The 14896-nt window shown below is 34.0% G+C and overlaps 1 protein-coding gene across 2 annotated transcripts in view; it reads right to left on the bottom strand.

The window, feature by feature from the left end:
• Positions 1 to 707: 707 nt before the first annotated feature.
• Positions 708 to 14896, bottom strand: part of LOC150101180 (uncharacterized) — a 97766-nt gene continuing 83577 nt past the window's right edge. For both annotated transcript variants that reach the window (XM_090401722.1, XM_090401723.1), the window contains exons 7-8: positions 8326 to 8584; positions 708 to 1115 (exon numbers count right to left, since the gene is read on the bottom strand). In XM_090401722.1, coding sequence (XP_090257848.1) covers positions 728 to 1115; positions 8326 to 8584 — 647 coding nt within the window. In that variant the 3' untranslated portion in view covers positions 708 to 727. The remainder of the gene's footprint in view (positions 1116 to 8325; positions 8585 to 14896) is intronic.

Below are 14896 nucleotides of genomic sequence, written 5' to 3' on the forward strand. Positions count from 1 at the left end.
TATAAATATTATGTAATTGCTGTACTAAACTTAGTTTCTTTTTGTATATTGTACAAGTTATTTCTTTTTAAATTAACAATGATATCAAACTATTTACCCATAGTCAGGTTTTAAAATACTGCTGATGTGATAACTAATATTTAAGGAATTGACAGCGTATACTAGAAATATAGATTAAATAAACTTTAATATATACCTTCCGATATTTCGGCGAACGTCACGTTGCCATCTTCTTGGGAACTTACTACACAGACACGTGCACACAAGTACTACATAACAGCAAATGAGAAACGAAGCGAGGAAGCTACCGTTTTCCTAAAGACCTGATGGTGCCCCCTGGCGGGACTTTAGGAAAACGGCAGCTTCCTCGCTTTGTTTCTCATTTGCTGTTATGTAGTACTTGCGTGCACTTGTCTTTGTATTAAGTTCCCAAGAAGATGGCAACGTGACGTTTGCCGAAATATCGAAAAATATATATTACAGTTTATTTAATCTATATTTCTAGTATACGCTGTCAATTCCTTAAATATTAGTTATCATGTTTAACCAGCGTATAAGCCTCTCAACAAGAATGCTGATGTGAAATTTTGAACAAACTCTGTCCTACTTTTGAGTGATGTGATAAATGATACATGGCATATGACTGATAACAGTTCAGTTACTAGCACCGATTTTTCCATAAAAATGTAAATAAATTAATTCACTAATAATGTACAAAATAATTTATTCAAAAATGCTCATGTTCTTGTATAGACAGTAACTCAAATTTGGACACATTCACATCAGTTGCGATTTCTTTCTCAAGTAATGAATTTCTCTGCTTTCTATACAATTCAGATTTGAGAATTATACAGTCTGATTCAAAGTGGAAGGAACTCTCCTGAAACTGCTTTTCAACATCTTGAAAATTAGACATTCCAGCTGATGTTACTTTATCTGAAGAGTTCGATATCATCGATTCTGTTAAATTTTCGGCTTCATCTTTAGTCAATGCTAAAACTGTTGTTTTCTGATTCAAACTTTCCCGTGAAAAGAAGTGTTTAGGTACAATTAAGACGTCATCTGGAAGAGCTTCATACAGCCAGTGGATGAAAATGATTATTTGTGTTTCTGTCCTGAGGATAGTAATAAAAATTTCAATTAGTATTTATAACGTATATGAGATATTTATAATGTATAACAGATAAAACATTTAAAATCCTTATAAAATACATGCACTCAAGATAATGAAAATCAACGTACTGATTTTATAATACCAATAATTTAAACTTTATCTGTAGCATTTATCTATAAATGCTTAAAGGAGGATTGGAAATGGTAATACCCCAAGAAAATAAACAATTTGATTAAAGCATCTGCAAATGGACTAAAAGAGATTAAAGATCAGTTAACATCATGTGGTTCCATGGATCTACGGAACATCCAATATTCCGTTGCAACTTATTATAGATAGTAGATAGTCTAAAATGTAGAATCTTTAACTGCAAAATACAGTCGGGTCTCTTTTTATGTGGTAGATACGTTCCACAGAAAACCGCATATAAAAAATCACACGAAAAAGGCCTAACTTACGTTGAATAATCAGGGATATGTTCCATAATTTTCTAAAACTGAAGCAATGAATTAAAATAAACCTAAAATCTCATAAAAAATTTTTTATGAAAATTCAAGAAAATAAGAATGCCTAAGTTTGTTTTAAAGCTTTATTCATTTAATTTCATTGAAAAGTAACTTTTTTTTTTTTTTAACATTTTGTCATCAGAATTATCATCGCTATTAGACAATAATCGGCAACGTTTGCAAACTGGTGCAAAATCACTTTCATCACCAGAAGAGATAGTCAGCGCATCAGATCTGTATGGTAAAGGCAATGGTTCTTCACAAACAGAATTAGCTTCACCCTCGTTCTGTGCTAATTTTTTTCTTCTGACAAGTAATCAGTAATTACACTTTGCAATCATGATTTCAGTAATTTTTTATACAGCTCGCAATATCCACACATACAGTTCTTCAGTACACATTGGAATTTAAAGGCTTTCAGAATTTGTGACATTAACAAGAAAACGATTTTCCAATTTATTGCATGGTTCAAGACCTTCTCGAATTATATTTGCAGTGAGGGGGACAGGTTTTTCTTCCACTTCACTATCGTTTTCTGGATCTTCGATGATATCTAAACTTAATCGATATCCAATAATATCATCATCACTTAAGGCATTATCCACAAGCAATTTGTCTACATCATTCTGGCTAAATGTATCAAAACCTTCTCTACCAATTTCATGTGCCAATGTAATGATTTCATCTGATAATGTAGATGTTTGCATGGTTGCACTGTTTGCAATACATCCAGGCCAAGCTGCTTTCCAGCAGGCATTTAAAATTTGTTGTTTTATTTCAGCAATAGCAGATGCAACATGATTTAAGCAGTCCAAAATAAAAAATTTTCTCCAAATGTCAGTTACTGTTAATGATTCATTTTCTAATTTATCAATATAAATTGAAAAGTGTGCTTAACGTAATATTTCTTAAAAGTAGCAATTATGCCTTGATCTAATGGCTGAATAATGCTTGTTGTATTGGGTGGAAAAAACACTACCTGCACATTTGGATGTTCTAAATATGGATGACTTGGTGCATTGTTAACAATTAATAAAACTTTAAAATCGGGAGCTTTTTGCTTCATGTATGTTTCCACTTCTGGTACAAAGCAATTATTAAACCATTCAGTAAATACAGCAGTTGTTACCCAGGCCTTTATATTAGCCATCCAATGTACCGGCAATTGTTTCAGATCTTTGCCTTTTAGAGCACATGGTCTTAGAAATCAATTTACTAGGAGGGGTTTCAACATTCGATCTCCTGATGCATTGCTACAAAGTAACAATGTTACTCGATCTTTGCTTGCTTTAAACCCACTTGCTTTTTCCTCAGACTTTGCGATCCAAAACAATCCTGTTTTGTCAGCATTAAACACTTGATTGGGACAATATCCACCATCTTCAATAATTTTGGCTAACTTCTCTTGAAAATTTTTGGCTGCTTCTTCATCTGCTGCTGCAACCTCGCCTGTAATCTTCACGTTACGAAGTGCATTCCTTTTTAAAAACCCGGTTTACCATCCTTTGCTAGCCCAAAATTCTTTATCAGCCTGGGAAGTGGAAGAAGATGGCTCCAATTGCTTCATCTGTTCATAAAAACCGAAGAGCTTTTTGTTTAATTAAATAACCACTTATAGGAATTCTTCTTTGAGTTAATTCTTCAATCCAAATTATGAGCGCTCATTCCGTGTTTTCTAATAAAGCATCTCTTGAGTACGATGATAATTTGGCACTTAGTTTTGTACCAGAAGTGACAGATTTTCTTATTGCGACTTCATTCTTTTTAATTGCTCTTATAGTAGATTCACTTAAATTAAAATGTTTACCAATCACCATAGATCCCTCTCCTTTTGCTAAGCGATCTAAAATTACAATTTTCATTTCCAAAGAAAATAAATTTCTTTGGTGGTATTTTTTTCCATTGGGCCAAATTTAATTATTAATTAATGATTGATTATTAATTAATAATAAAAAATCAGCTAAATTAACAATTAATTATTAATGAATACATTACAAAATAACCAACGTGTCCATGAAAATTTCAGGATTTGTGAAGTTTCCGTTGTAGGAAAAGTTTGGGAAACACTGGATTACCCTATTATCAGAATGGATTCTCCTTCTGCTGACATGCACAGGTGTCGAAAGGTTTCGTATCTGTGAGCGTGCACCACATAACTTCAAATCTGCATTCAGTTCCTTAATAAAATTATTAAGGAACTGAAGCCAGATAATTTTTGATTTTGAAGAAAATGAGTTATTTTGTCATCCTGTCTTTCTTTCAGATGGAAGAAAAAAATTTTTTTTTTAGATTTTTTTTCTGACATCCTATTAATTACAGCAGCCAAATCATAAAGAAGGACATCATCATTTGGGAGAAATACAGATGAAAGAATATGTTGTTTTGTGCAAAATATTTTATTATGCTTTAAACTCCACACTTAAGTAAAAACAATTACTTATATCAAAAACTGAAAAGATTTCATTGTTCAAGAACATCATCTTAAGAAACCATACTAGACTTATTTAGAAGATTTATTGTAATGGGTGGTTATGCATTTTGTGAAATGCATGTTTCTTTGCTTCTTTTTCTTTTTTTAATAAATAGACTGGACATAACTATATTATTTTATTGATAAATGTTTCATCTAGATTTACCCACAATGACTAAAAGTATCAAGCATTTCTTAGAAATATAACAGAACAAAAAAGTAAACAGAGTTCTTATATAAAAATTCACAACTTTTTATATGTTTGTTACCATATAAGAAAAAAATGAAAATTGATATGGAAGGTACTGTAAGCTACTTAAAAGTTATTCCAGATTTCTGAAACTTCAGAAACAGATCATGAAGTTTTAGTCTTCAGGAGTTCATGATATGCTGAATTATATGAATGACAATTGCAAGACTAAAGCATCAATAGTGGTTGGTAATTTTGAGTAGAGTGAGGGATGATGGCCTTCATTCCAGTTTGAATTATTTCTGTTATTCAGTCTGAGATTTTTTGATCAGGAAAACTGAAGCACAGGGTGCTTAAGGGCCAAAGCTGTATAACTGAGGAGACCTCCACATAGCCTTTAAAGGAATGTGGAGAACTGACCAGGGCTTCTGACCTAATGTCCAATCCTCACCTTCTCGTGGTGCACCCTGTTGGGTATCTACTGGATACTGAACAAACGAGGATGGGCTCACAATTTGGGATTTAGCCGACTAAATTGTATTCTTATTGGCTTAAACCAATATACAAAATGATGGTACAACATGACAAAATTTCATGCCAGCTGGGGCGTCACCTGGTTAAACAAAGCCCCCATTGTTTTCGCCAGGGAACCAGGGTGAACAGCGAAAAGTCAGCTACTGGAACAAATCTGAAAGTACACCTCAACTCGATATCACCAGAGTTAAATATCGGTACTATCAACATAAGAAGTCTCAATGGCAAAGAAATGGCGCTAGCGGAGGAATTAGATAAGTACCAGATCGACATAATAGGGGTGACTGAAACAAAAAAGACAAAAAATGGCGAGATCTTTCTGAGCAATAAATACAAAATGTTATATTCAGGACACGACAATCAAGGAAAAGAAGGAGTAGCCATAGTATTCAACACAAAATACGAGGCTAATCTTTTTGAATGGCAGGCAGTCTCAAGAAGAGTGATGTGGACAAATATCAGAATGGGGGATTGGACAATGAGACTTATTTCTGCCTAGGGTCCCACAGAAGGCTTTACTGAGGTAGAAGTAGAGGAATTTTTTGAGGTTCTAGAGAAAGCTACTGACACAATGAAAAAGGAAAAGTTGGTCCTTGTTGGGGATCTAAATAGCAGAGTAGGAAGTGATTGTCAGACATACAAAAATATTTTGGGACAATTTGGAGAAAAGAGCAAAGCCAATAATAATGGCAAATATCTGCTGGATTTCTGCTCAGCTCATGGACTGGTTATTACTAACACCATGTTCCAACATAAAAATGTGCACAAATTCACATGGAGAGAAGAGGCTAGGAATAAGAAAAGTCTCATTGACTATGTTATTGTCGATAGTGATGTTTTCTCCCTGGTGCAGGACACCAGAGTGCACAAAGGATTTGAAATTGGAAGTGATCACTATTTGGTCTTAAGCAGGATAAAATTGAATTTCATATTGAAAAGAATAACATGTAAGAAAGTTTTAAAGTGAATAAAAGTTGATCAGCTCTCAGATGTGAACTGCAGACTAAAATAAAGAAAGACTATTGAAGAAAAAATGAAAGAGTTTGAGAACAAGAACCAAACCTTGGAGATTCAGTGGCAAGCCTTGAAGAAAACCCTGATTCATTCAGCAAGAGAGGTATGTGGTGAGGTTGTCTGCAAGGATAGAAAAATCAGAACTCCATGGTGGACATAGGGAAGTTAAAGAGACAGTGAAGGAAAAGAAGAACGTATATCAAAAATTCCTAGCAAATAAGTCAGCTTGTGCTCTTAGAGAATACAGAGACAAATGTAAGAAAGCTAAACACTGTGTGAAACTAGCTAAACAAAAGTCATGGGGGGGACTTTGGCAAGAACATAGAAAATAAATATCAAGGAGGTAAGATATTCTGGAGGTTGTTGAAGAAGCTTAGAAATAGAGGAAAGAGTGCTGTAAAAGGAGTTAGAGATGACAAAGGTGACATGAAAATGGGAGAAAAAGATATCCTTGAAGTATGGAATAATTACTTCGAAAAATTGCTGAATGAAACAAGCAGTGATAGCACAGTGGTAAAAAAACACTCAACAGGCATACATATCCATACTTGAAGTAGAAAAAGCCATCAAAGGCTTGAAATGTGGAAAGGCAGCAGGAGTAGATGACATTCGACTAGAAATGCTGAAGTATGGTGGTATAAAAGTCTTACAGTGGCTGCACTGCATAGTTCAGAAGGCCTGGGCAGAGGGACGAATTCCTGGTGATTGGAGTAGAGCTCTAATAGTACTCATATATAAAAAGGGAAATAAAACTGAATGTGAGAATTACAGAGGTATTTCCACTACTGAGTGTTCCTGGCAAGATTTATGCCAGTATACTTTAGAAACGGTTGAGAATTGTGGAAGAAAAGTTTGGTGAAGAACAAGCAGGATTCAGGCCAAATAGAGGCCGTCAGGATCAGATCTTCACTTTACGACAAATAGTTGAGAAAGCATGAGAATATAACAAAGATCTCTGTTTAAGTTTTGTAGATCTGGAAAAGGCATATGACAAGGCCAAGAGAAAAGGTATTCAATGCACTATAGTTATATGGTGTCAATGGGGCATTATATCAAGCAATACTCAGTCTTTATTTGAGTTGCAAGTCAGCAGTTAGAATTGAAAGAAGTACAGGAAGATGGTTTAATGTTAAATCTGGTGTGAGACAACGATGTACATTATCCCCTCTGTTATTCATTATCTATATGGATCACATTATGAAGAAAAGTGGTATTAAACATGATATCAGAATTGGAGATGTTAATGTATGCTCTTTGCTTTATGCGGATGATGTTACATTTCTAAATAAATCCACTACAAGTTTGCAAGATTCCCTGACTAAACTGAATAATTATTGTAACAGATATGGTATGAAGGTCAGCAATAAAAAGACAAAGACGATGAAAATAGGTAGAATTGTTGAAAATGTCAACTTTGTTTTGAATGGAGAACCTGTGGAATAAGTAAGACATTTCAGCTACTTAGGCACGATTTTTAGTGAAGATGGTAAATTAAATATGGAAACAGACAACAGAATCAACAAAGCTGGTATGGTAGGAAGTCAAATGAAATTCTTATGGACTAAGAGAGAAATTAGTCGGAACACTAAATTAGCTGTATACAAGACAGTGTTCAAACCAGTTTTATGTTATTGATCTGAGAGCTGGGTCAGAAGTTAAACACTTGACCAAAGACTAGAGACCGCAGATATGAGAGCCCTGAGAAAGATTAGAGGCATGAACAGATGGCATCAATGGTAATATCATATTAAAAACGAGGATATTAGGAAAGAACTAGACATTGTCAGCATCCAGGAATTCGTCAGCAGAGCTAATCTCAGGTGGTATGGTCACTTGAACAGAATGGGCGAGGATAGATTAGCAAAGCAAGTGTTCTCTGCCAGGTCGGCAGGAAAACGACCCAGAGGAAGACCAAGATATTGGTGGATTGATACGGTACAAAGTGCTTTAGATGATAGAAATGTAAGATCTGATAATGTTGGAGTCTTGACAAGTAACAGACTGATTTGGAGGAAAATTGTAGATAGGAAGTTAGTAATGATGTAAATTTTTCATGTAGTACTATCATATCCTGTACACCCCTTGAGAGTACATGCCAGGAATTTGATGATGATGAACAAGCACTAATCAGTCCATGAAAAGGAGACGAAGAAATCATTGGAGTCATTATCACATTTGGCACCCTTGTAATGCCAGAGGACACAAGACTAAAAATGCTTGGATGTAGGTTGTTCTAAAGTGAAGGAAACTTTTATCTGGTTGTATCCAAATTACCAAGAGAACTGACATCCACACTGTATTAGGAAGAGGAGATTGTCAGGAAGACATCATGGGTGTTGGCAAGGTGGTGAGTGTTGCAAGGAAGTCCTAGGAAGATGGACTACCTGCATTAGATTGTTGGATCTGTGTTAGATCCAGATTAACAGATCATATTCAAAAATTAATCAAAAACCCCACTATTATAATAATACTATTCATTATGCAAAATATACCTTACCTGAAGAAAACTTCCATTTCCACAGAAGTTGGATGAATAAGAATAACAGAGATATTTATTCCATAAAGGGGGGAAGTATCTTTCAAAAACAGCAGCATGTTATTAGAACAATAATTAGTGAGCAGTGGAGGATCAGTCTGACAATGTGAAATTAAAATGTGATGAATGTTGATTAACTGTGTGTGTAATGATAAGATGTCCAATAAAATAGAATGTTGCTCGATCCTTAAAGACATTAATTGTTGTGGAAGAGAGAGCTCTGAAATAAAAATAAAAAGTTAAAATTTATAAATAACAATATAACTCAAGAAGGGGTGGGGAGAACATTTAGAGGCTGCAAGTTTAGTATTTAATATTTGTAAGAAAGATTAAATTCAGTTAAAATATAGCTTTCAATTATCAATGCAAACAAGTATTTTGTTCTCATGCATGATAATACAAGAGAATGAAATATTCAATATAAGTTTCAATATTATACTATATGAGAGATGTTGAATGTAGTGCCTCATTCGTGTTAGCTCCCCCACCCAAACGAGATATACCAGTGATATAAAAAGCAAAAGATAGTTTCTGATGTCTAGTTTTAATATACTATATGTGGATGAGTTTCAACATTACCTCATGAGAGAGATGTTCATAATGTAATGGTGCCATTGTGTTAGCTACCCACTCAAAAGAGATATGCCAGTGATAAAAAAAGCAAAAGATAGTTTTGGATGTCTATTTTCATAACAATCTTCACTTGCTTTCAATATATATTTTTTCCACCATGCAACAAACTTTTCAAAGCTGTCCTAACAGCTGTTCAGATTGCTTTCAGAACAATTTTTTCACCACTTTGCTTTGACCTGTTTGTTATTTTCCAAATGGATCCACTGAGATGTGTCTTCAAGTGGTTGAAGTGTGCTCATGTGTGGCCTTATGTTATCATGTCACTAAAGCAATGGCTGTTCCTCAGTACAAAATTCCTTATTTCAACTTTCTCAAGGTCTTCACAGAGCTTTCCAAATTTACTGTCATTCCTTTCAATGTGATGTCTTCAATGACATCTTTGTTAACTCAAATGACAACAGTATGCAAAGTTAGCAGATGGATTTTAACTTTTTAGCATTCAGAAAGGTAGGATGTAGAAGTTTTTTTACCCCCAGGAAACTGGGATCTTCCTGTTTTACTGGATTTGAAAATCCTGGGAATTAGATAAATATCCCACAATTTTTATCTTTTTTTTCTACATCTAAAATAAGAAGGCATGCTAATGTTACTCACTAAATCATTATAATACATGAAATTATACTTAATTTCCCAAATACAATATTTTTGAATAAAGAATAATAATTTTCACTCTCATAGTATAATATTTTAAGTTTTGATATTCCAGTAATGTTATCTGCAGAATTTTCACTCCTGTAGTACAATATTTAAGTTTTAATGTTACAGCAATGCTGGTGGCAGATTTAGTTTTTCGGTTACCACATACTGTAAGGTATATTTTACTGCATTATTATTATTATTATTTGCTTGGCAATATTTTATTAAGATCTCCAATGAAAAAGTGTAAAATGTAAAAAAATATGGTTTCACATTACTGTGCAAGGCTGGTGAGGATTATAGTTCAAACAAGTATTTGAAGCAAGAACTGTTATTAATCAAGACAATATACAATTTTAAATAACCTGAATTTATTTAGTAATATATTAATGTATTTAATTTCTTTTGAATCAGAAGAGTCTTTCTGCAACAAGTTTATTTATAACTAAGTTGAGAACTCATCTTAGTGGAAAGGGGTGATATTTAAAATATTTTAAAAATAAAAGAATACTTTTCCCAGGTGAATTTTATTTTTATATCACTAAACATTTTAAGATAAAATTTGGTGAGATAAAAGGTTGAAATTATTTTCTGAATGAAGTTTTTATTTATTTATTTTTAATTTACATGTGCACTTTTTAATTTAATATTTCTAATTAGAAATAAAAGAATTATAGCCTTCTATCCATCCTTCGCAAATAGCATTAGAAAAATTAGGAGTTAAATGTCCCAATTTCCTAGGAATTCCCAGGAAAGAGAAAGCCACATACAAAGACAAATCTAGTAAGGTGGCAATATTCCATAAAATCAAATTTAATTTTAAGATCATAACGATAAACCAAACCTTTAATCATTACTCAAGATTTTTGTGAAGAAAAGTATTATCTTCCCATTGGAAACACTGAAGCAATTGGCGAGAAACTTCCAGTCTCATCTGTTTTGTTTTGCTAGTCAACTAATGTGATGCTCAAATACATGATTTAATTGACTCGTTCTAATACAATGTTCAATTTCAGTATAGTGATCTATGACTTATTCACCAATTTTCATGGATTAATTTATCAGTGTTCTGCTTATGGAAATTATCAGCTGCATATTTTGGCACTACTTCATTATCAATCATTAATATCAACTCTGCCATCACTAGTTCTTATTCTTAATTACCAATGACATATAGTATTTACATCTACAGTTACTTCATGATTAAAATCTTGTAAATGGCAGTGAATTTCAATAGTAGTATTAACATAGCCATGCATTCAAAATTTTGAGTACTAATAGCACTGTTTTACACATTTCAAACAAATTTGTAAAACACTGATCTAATATGTATAAGATAAGATGAGAAATACAACTTTGATCATACACCACTTACTACTTAAACTGTAGCAGAGAGATGAAGGAACAAAACAAGAATAGATATGTTTTAAAGCTGTTCATGTTCCAAGTGTCGTGCTCATAGAGATGTTACTTTTGGAATAGCCCTTGCATGTTCCTTTTTTTTGCATATACCCATCAAAATTTTAGCATACCTCTTTTCATGTTTCCACCACCTACCAATCATAGAGAAGGAAAACCTTCTCTCAAATAAATTTTTTTTTCACTCTGGTAAGTAGAAGTTCACAAAAAATCAGATGGCTACTACCCAGTATGTGTTTACGAGGCGCATCCAGAAAGCAAGGCCCATTTAGAATTTAGCCGTTGACCATTTTACTTTTGTCATGTTATCGTTTGCTGTCTTCTACGAAGAATTTATAATGAGTGTAGTGATACAAAAATCCTGGCAGTTGCAAGGTTCATGGTGTAATACAATTTTTGTTGGCAGAAAACAACAGTGTTGCAAAAATTCACCAATAACTGTATAAGGTTTATGGGCCTAACGTAATGAGTGATAGTAAGGTTAGGCAATGGTGCTGTTTGTTTAAAAAAGAACGGAACAGTGTTCATGATGAAGAGCGCAGCCAGCCAAGTGTGGTGACAGATGATTTGGTGGAAAAAGTGAACAAAAATTCATGAAAAATTGTCATTTCACAATAACAGAACTTTCTTTGAATTCTTCGAAGTTTCATGCCCAGTCATTCATGAAATTGTAACAGAAAAACCTGGGGTATAAGAAACTGCATGCCAGATGGGTCCCAAAAATGAACTGATGCACATAAACAATAACGAGTAGAATCAGCACAAAAATTTTTGGAGCATTACAAAAATGAAGATGAATTTTTTTTTTTGTATTGTTTCTGGTGACGAAATATGGATTTCATACACATATGTCAAGTCAAAAGTACACTCAATGCAGTGCTGCCATTCACCATCTCCAAAAGTAAAAAAAAATTCAAACAGGCACCACTGGTCAAAAAAATTATGGCCACTGTCTTCTGGGATCAAAAATGGATCTTGCTCATCGATTTTCTTCAGTGAGGAACTGCAATTAATGCTGATGCATACTGTGAAATGCTGAAGAAACTCAGATGAGCAATTCAGAACAAAAGACGGGGAATGTTGTCACAGGGATTATGCTTTTGCATGACAACACACAAGTTCACACTGCAGCTTGAACTATCCAGCAAATTCAAAAGTTTGGGTGGGAACTTTTTGACCACCCACCCTACAGCTAAACCTCATGCCCAGTGATTACCTCTTGTCTCTTGCATATGAAGCAGTGTTCTCATCTTAGCAGTTTGAAGAAGATGGGAAAGTGAAGAGTGACTCATTGGTTGAACTTGCTGGTGGCAATTTTTTTTTTTTGAGATGGGTATGAAGAAGCTTGTGTCATGATACCGAAAATGCCTGAAGTCAACAGCAACTATGTAGAAAATTAATTTATACATGTAGGAGTATTTTAGCATATAATAAATCTTTTTTTCTTCTTTATTTATTTTTATTTTTTAAATTCTTGACTGGACCTTAATTTCTGGATGTCTCGTACCATACTGAAATGAAAAAATAACAATGCTGCTAAATTAGAAGATTACTATTATCAAACACCTCCAGGGAGTTAGAAACTCATCAATTTAGGATCATATCAGCTGTTATACCTATTCTCAAATTCATTCACACTACTTTCAAGCTAATTCATTCCAATCATGTAGCATGCTACACTCTATGAGAGAAAAATCTAACTCTTACTCCTTTCTTGAGTGCTTTCATTCCCAACTTCCATGGAGATCCACTTGTACTCTCTCCACCTTCCATAAAATTAAAAATCCATTTACTGGTATGCTAAATGACCTTTCAGAAGGTTGTACATTTCTATCATATCACTCCTCATTGTCCAATTTGAGAGTGAATGTTTGCAGCCTACAAATTCTTAATCTGTGGTCATAATCTTTTTACATGATAAAAGTGATCATGAAAACAGATTATAAGGAAACAGTTCTGCTATTATCTTTAATATCCTCCTTTACTCTTTCTCTCTCCCCACTGTATCTATATCAATTGGGAAACCAAAGACCAGATTTGCACACAACAGTTCAGATGAGGTCACATCAAAATCTTGTAAACAGACAAAATTATTTCCTTATCCTTACATGTCACTGCTGGTTTGAGCATTGCAATTATCCTCCAAGTTGTATTTGCAATCTATACTACATGGCTTTGAATTTTAACTTCCTATCTACTAAAACTCTAAGATCTCTAATCTGATCAGCTTTTTTTTTTAGCAAAATCCTGTCAATATAATATGCCACTGCATACCTCATTACAAAGTCTATAACTTTACACTTTTACTTTCATTTACTAACACTGAACAGACAGTCATTTTCACATGTCCACAATTCTAGCTTATGGAAACCATTCTGCAAGTATTACATATTCATCACATTCCTGATTAACCTGCCATCTTTGCATCATCAGCAAACAGCTATATGTCACCTGTCAAATCCATCCCAATGTCATTAATATAAGATTGAATAGGTGCCACCTTAAATCTTGAATATTTATCCCCACCTTCATATACCACTTTTTGATAGTTGCAGTCAGCTATCCTCTTATCCAAGGCAGCAGTTTATAATCCAATCCTATATCCTCCAACTTATGTAATAGCCTTTCAAGCTATATTCTGTCAAAAGCCTTAGCAAAGTCCAAAGTATCATGATGTATCCATTCCCCTTATCTAACTCAAACCATAACATTATCATAAAATGCAAGCAAGTTGCTCAAACATGATCTTTCCTTATGAGCCCATGCTGCTCATTGGAAAGTATAGATTCACCATCAACCATTTCTGTATGCAAGTATCTATCAACTTTTCCAAAATCTCCACTACCAATCCAGAGATAATGACGTTTGACAGTTCAACACATCAATCTTTGCCCCAACCTTGTGCAATGGGACTGTCATAGATACTTTCCACTCCTGTGGAATCTTCCCTGTTCTGAGACTCAAATTATACAGACTGGTCAAAAGGCATAGCCAATTCTGGTGAGCACTCTTTTAGCATCCATGCCAATATCCCAACAGTCCTAACTGCTGAATCTTGTTCAATTTATGCAAGATCTAGAACCTCCTCTTCATACACCTGAGTTTCTTCATCATGCAGGTGAAGAGGTATTATTATTGAGCTTTATTGCATATGCCAGGTTGATAGCTCTTTGCAAAATGGCACTCAACAATCTCTTCTGCATATGCCACCTGAATAACATCTACATTCAGTGGACTTATTCTATCAGATTTATTTCGACATAATGATATCATTCTTCTGGGTTGTCTTTAGTCTGTAAAGCCAATTTCTTTTCATACAAAGATTTAGCTTTCCATACAAATACTTGTAACTCTTTTGGCCTGCACCTTATAATTTTCACAACTGACATGATATTTATGCACACTGTATTCCTTCCACATCATCTCTTTCTTAAGAATCTTTCTTAATAAGGATGCACATCCATTTCACTCTACCTTATTTATCCTTTAACTCTAATGCATTACAATATTGCACTAGCAATATATTTTTTAAATGCACTGCCAATATCCTTTCCATCCAACAACTGGTACCACGGGATAGAACCTAGTGTACTCCTCAGCGGTCATCCTGCTTTGTAGTTCACAGCATGTAACAACCAGAAGCAAAACAATCGCATCTTTAATTGAAACCCTTCTGACACTATAATCAAATCTAACACTTTCTCCTTGAGTTCATTCTGTCATATGCAGCTGAGGAAGTTGTCTCACAACAGCTCAATAAATTTGGTTTCACTCTTCTCATGAGAGTTCATCGCTATCCAATCAATGTTTAGATAATTAAACTTGTCCATGACAATTACTCATT

The sequence above is a fragment of the Typopeltis vanoorti genome, chromosome 12, assembly GCF_054136105.1.
Source record: "Typopeltis vanoorti isolate ZY-2024b chromosome 12, IOZ_Tvanoo_1.0, whole genome shotgun sequence".
In the NCBI taxonomy this organism is placed as follows: Eukaryota; Metazoa; Arthropoda; class Arachnida; order Uropygi; family Thelyphonidae; genus Typopeltis; species Typopeltis vanoorti.